This window comes from Lottia gigantea (assembly GCF_000327385.1).
Source record: "Lottia gigantea unplaced genomic scaffold LOTGIsca_11, whole genome shotgun sequence".
NCBI lineage: Eukaryota > Metazoa > Mollusca > Gastropoda > Lottiidae > Lottia > Lottia gigantea.
In genome coordinates this window covers 3,977,146-3,982,335 of record NW_008707001.1, presented here as the reverse complement: position 1 = coordinate 3,982,335, position 5,190 = coordinate 3,977,146, and the positions used below count along the sequence as shown (strand labels likewise).

General features: G+C 33.1%; 2 protein-coding genes across 2 annotated transcripts; one reads left to right on the top strand and one right to left on the bottom strand.

Annotated features, from left to right (window-relative positions):
• Positions 1–349: 349 nt before the first annotated feature.
• Positions 350–1,642, bottom strand: LOTGIDRAFT_156637 (hypothetical protein; the record flags this gene model as incomplete). Its single annotated transcript, XM_009047266.1, has 1 exon — positions 350–1,642. The coding sequence occupies one exon, from the start codon at positions 1,640–1,642 to the stop codon at positions 350–352; it is 1,293 nt and encodes a 430-aa protein (XP_009045514.1).
• Positions 1,643–2,097: 455 nt separating this feature from the next.
• On the top strand, positions 2,098–4,331 carry LOTGIDRAFT_230289 (hypothetical protein). Its single transcript, XM_009047265.1, has 4 exons — positions 2,098–2,358; positions 2,753–2,851; positions 3,548–3,667; positions 4,205–4,331. The coding sequence occupies exons 1-4, from the start codon at positions 2,139–2,141 to the stop codon at positions 4,234–4,236; spliced, it is 471 nt and encodes a 156-aa protein (XP_009045513.1). The 5' UTR covers positions 2,098–2,138; the 3' UTR covers positions 4,237–4,331.
• The last annotated feature ends 859 nt before the right edge of the window (positions 4,332–5,190 follow it).

Sequence of the window (5,190 nt, the reverse complement as noted above, 5' to 3'; positions counted from 1 at the left end):
TATCACATGAGCCAGTATTGAAATACTTATTCCTCACATCCTTATGTTCAAAGACTAACTACTTTACTTAAATGATTAAAGGAAATTTACTAAAATGTCTCAATCTGTTCTGTTTCTCAACCGTTTGATGAAATTTTACATGGCCTTGGTCTTTACTTATTATTACTAATTCATTATTGGAATACCTTCTTCTTCTGATTCCCACATTCTTGTTTTTACTATATTACTCATTACCCCATATTGCAATATATCGTATCATGGCATGAATGGTGATGCCCAGCACTATGTTGAGAATCTCATTTGGATTATGACAGGACTTCAGAACTAAAGAGAAACAGCAATAAATATATCAGTATTTATTTCTTTCAACTAAATGCCACTTATGATTCAATAAACTAGACACAGATCCTTCTAGAGAGTTCACATTATAACTATATTCACAGTTATTTAACCATTGTAATAACTGAGTAGGATAATTGTTTAAAAATTCCACACAATCATAATTCACTTCACAGCACAAGATTTTCAATTTCTTAAATTTTCGACATTTAGCTAATAACAGGACTGTTGAACTATGTATTGGATAGTCATATACAAGCTTTGTAAGGTTCTCACACTTCTTTACCAAATTCAGTAATGCCACTTCGAATTGACTGTCCACCATTTCATAATACATGGAGTTATTGCAACAGAAGGCTTGAAGCGTTTTATGATATTTTCTACTGATATCCTCTAACATAGTAGTAGTTATATAAGGCACAGTTGCTCCGTCCAATGTCAATTTATACAGAGGCATATAAGGTGAAAGCTGATCAAGCGAAATATTAACATTATACAATGAAAGGTTAAAATGAAAACACGGTGCCATTTTCAGTAATGACTTCCATATTGTATCAGAGAACTTATTTAAAACACCATTGTCATTATCTTCCACTTGAAGTAAAGTTAGTTCTTTCAAACTTTTTGTGACAAGATTTAAAATTAGGTCAGTGGTTATATGTCTTTGATCAATTTCTAAGTATTCTAAATTTGGGAAACTCTCCAGAAAGGAAAAGTTGTATATGTTAATTTCATTCACAAAAGGGTTGAAATCTGACATTGAAAATTTTAACGATGTGACTTTATTTTGGAGATCATTTTGAGCGATTTCTTGAAACAAATTAAAATCTGAGGATATAACAGCACTTTCAATTATTCTGAGTTTGATATCTTTGATACAAGTTCTTTTAATGATTTCTATATATTTATCTAAAATTGGTAAAGATATGATTTGAAAGAATTTTGGTTTAATGTACACATGGAATGATATGAGTTTCACACAATTTCTAGAAATGGTTGATAATAGAAGATATAAAGAAGTGGTTTCCTCTCTACTATAACTTATCACTATTTGTTTCATGTACTTTCCATATTTTTCAATACAAACATATAAATTATTAATCAGTCCCTCTTCTTCTTCCTCTCTTGCAATAACTTTGCTATCAGTAAAGGACAGAGTTAATAAGGGCCAAGAGCTTGAAGATTCTAAAGAAACTGCCCATGGTGTTATGGCTTTGATAACATTGAGTTTATCTCTCCAATTTAATCCAGCCAATATCTGGGTTATAACAACTGAGGGTAATTTATTGATACTGGTTTCCATTCCAACACTGATCTCTTTAGCTCAAAAAGTGGCAGAAATAGTTGAAATTTACTAGTAATAGTCAATAGAATCAGTGATTTGTACAGTCTGTCATTGAGATTCATATAACCTATAGATCAGATAGGAATAATAGAGCTCAAGGATATGTATAGTGGTTGTGGACTTGGGCTGAACCATTATAGTTGCACAATCCAACAACATTTCACCAAACCGGAAGCTAGCAAGAATCGAACAACTTAGAAGGAAAACCTGACGTAACAAAATGTAGATCTTACCTTCAGCTGTATATTGATTGACAAACGTTATGTTACAGTTCTTGCCTATTGTTCGATGGAAGAATTATCTGATTGTGGAAACTTAAAGCTAAAACCATTTCTTATAAAATCTTATACCATGAGGAGCAATAAGAACTACAATCTCTGTTTTGGGGTAAGAATATTCCTTACTTCCGGTTTACTGTCTGAAACGACCTTTCGATCAAGAAAAGAGAGAAGTCATGGGAGAAGTGGCCAAAAAAGCTGCTGCCGAAGTGGCAGTTGTTGGTGATTCGGTTATTAAACCAAGGCCTTTCTTTGGCTCACCTATTCCTGGTTTAAGAGACAATTTGAATGTGGCAAAAGTATTGAGGCTGAAGACTTTTGGAATCGGTTGTTATCCTGAAGGGTACAATCCAAGAGTTCATGGAGCTTATCATGAAATGGTTTTTTATGGCAAACGTAAATAATTTGTCAAGATTTAGAATGTCTTACGTAGATATTTACTCTCATAGTATTATCTGCATAGTATTTTCTTTTAAGGTTGTAATATCAAAACCATCCAAGTGGTTATTATAGGTTTTCTCCATGCACTTCCTATCATAAACACAATCAAAGATTGGTTTCTGGATGATCAATTGCTGTACCTACTCTCTGACTACATTGAGCTCTGATAATTGATTTACAAAAAGTATGTTCTCTTCTTGTGACCTTGGCCAGTACTTCTTGTTCTATAGAGTATCTTCTATAACATCCGACACAAAGATGTAAATGTGACTACAGTTGTTTCATTATTATGGAGCACTTTTTTCTTGAAAGTTTATAATTGTTATAAAGATTTATTATTTTCTTTCAGCTGATAAACGCTTTTGTGATCTGACTCTTAAGGAATTACCATCATGGTTGACACGCCGATCGTACACACCTTTTGCTCTTTGGGGAGGAGTAACTCGAAGTAAGTACAAGTCCTGATAATCACTGAAGAACAAAAATGATGAAATGGGATTTACGATATACTTGAGCTTGCTGTAATGTGACATTATGCAGTGTAATATCTGGGTTATAGTCAACTTGGCACCTAACCAAAATGGCCCCAAATTTGGTCCAATACAGAAATTCCTGTATTTTCTGGTATTTTTATACTCCCACATTGTCACCCCTGTCCTTACCCTACTTGTGAACACAATCGAGTCTACAGTTTTTATCTGATTTTAATCAAATTTGGTGTGATCATTTATATTCATGAGATCTTGGTCAAGTTCAAATTTGAAGATTTGTCGTCGAACGGTTCTTGAGTCATTGCCCTTGACTTAGTAAAAATGCATCAAAATTTGTTGGAAGTTCATGTCCAAATTTTATGAAATTTTGTGTGTATAGTGTACAAATTAGATTTTTGGTACAATTTGATACAGATTGGCAACTGCCTTTGATATACTGAAAATTTATCAGGGTAGTGGGCGTATCTTGCCAGGCAACAACTTTTATTTCCAAAGAAAAACACTAAAAATTTGGTTTGAGGGATGAAAAGTTTTTTTATAAAGGATCAGAATGATAAAATCTCCACATGGGAGCCTGTGATTCTACTGATTTCCTCTATTTTTGTTATTCTTTACTGGCATCCCTGATACATGTAGGCTACTTTATATTACAGCTGTTGCTAGATATAGACATCACTGGTGGTTCCCATTGAAAGCATCACCAGCCCCCATTATGCACTTGCTACTGTTCTGGTATTTCAGTTGTTACTATTTGAGTTTCAAAGTGTTACATGGTAAGAAATTGTGGCTTTCTTTTTTACGTAATTTATGTGCCTATCTCTTGCATCCTGGATCAAACCTTTTTTATGATGAACACCTTCAATATTGTGCAGAAAGTTTGGAATTCATTAATGTGATAAAGTTTGTAATTGTCACAAATTAGCAAGTTACTTATACTTGGCCATTCCCATCTTCACAATAAAAAGGTATTATGAACTTCGTCTTATTGGCAAACAAGACACTATTCTTGTATCATGGATAAAGGTTTTTGATCTGATTGGATTCTACGCTAGCAACTACAGCCAATCAGAGCGGTTGACAGAAAGACGGAATACGACATGGCAGTGCATGTTACTACTAGTTCTCAGCTGAGTTGTGAATGAAAGTTTTTAAAGGATGGAATTTATTTATGTTCTGGAAATGATATACAAGTGTCTAATTCTTAAAGACTTCATAATACTTTGAAATTGGGCATTCCCCATCCTATTCAGAATAGATGAACAGATCAAAGTGTAATCAAATGTCTGAAATTGTTCATTTGTCAATTTCAGCAACACACAGAAAGTCTTTCTACCATTGGTAAAGAACATAGCTTGTTTAGGATGGAATTCTTATTTGAAATGAAACATTAGTAAAAGAAAGAAGAGTTATTTAAAATAAATACTGTGAACAATTATTGTTTTTTGTCCATCTGTGCTTCCCCAGCATTTTAAGATTTAGATCTTGGCTTGAAACTGTAATTTTAAATGCAAATTTGATTTGACTGATGGTTAATCTGCTCATTATTAGACAGCTTTCAGAAATCCGAATCATAACTGCTTATTTATATACAACATATTAGTGTTGGAATACACAGGATATCTTTGTCCTAATACTCTGATGCCAAGTTCACAGACTGTACTCACTGTGTTAGGTTTTCATGAATCAAAACTGGGCCAATTGATAATTTCATGGCTTCAGAAAAAATTTGCCCTTGAGGGTGGAATAATTCGAAAAACGCTTTTGCTCTTGTATAACTTATGAGTTCAATTTGTTACAAGTCTTTCAGTGAAGTATGAGCAAAACCTTTTTTTTAGGTTAATGATATTCCATCTAGGGGCATTGGAATTACTGCTCTTAATTTGATGCAGCAAATTGTTCACTGGTTGTCCTGGCAAAATTTACCCCATTGCACACACTAAGGTGTTGCCAGCTTGCATACAATAGACTGCTAATGTATGTTTTGAATCCAGACTCGAATGTGCACAAATATCTTTGCTTCACTGAAAAATTAATGATGAATCACTTTATATTACAAAACAAAATTATACAATGAACAATATTAAACAGTAATTTATGATTAAAAGAAAATAATTACAGAGCCAGTCAACAACAATAAAGTAAGTCCTTCACAGACAGTATAATATGAAATATGCTCAATATGAGGAATGATCGTCCTTTTTTTCAAAAAATGAAATAAAGGCATTCAGAATAACTTTCTGATCCATTATTAAAGCTTGATTTATATTCTATTTTAGTGATTGACCAATCAGATACC

Bases quoted from the DNA above. Each gene is read 5' to 3' on its own strand.
- LOTGIDRAFT_230289 (XM_009047265.1), top strand. From the start codon at position 2,139: ATGGGAGAAGTGGCCAAAAAAGCTGCTGCCGAAGTGGCAGTTGTTGGT. The intron at 2,852-3,547 runs GTAAGTACAAGT...TTTATATTACAG, and splicing joins TTGGGGAGGAGTAACTCGAA to CTGTTGCTAGATATAGACAT. The intron at 3,668-4,204 runs GTAAGAAATTGT...TGTCAATTTCAG, and splicing joins GAGTTTCAAAGTGTTACATG to CAACACACAGAAAGTCTTTC.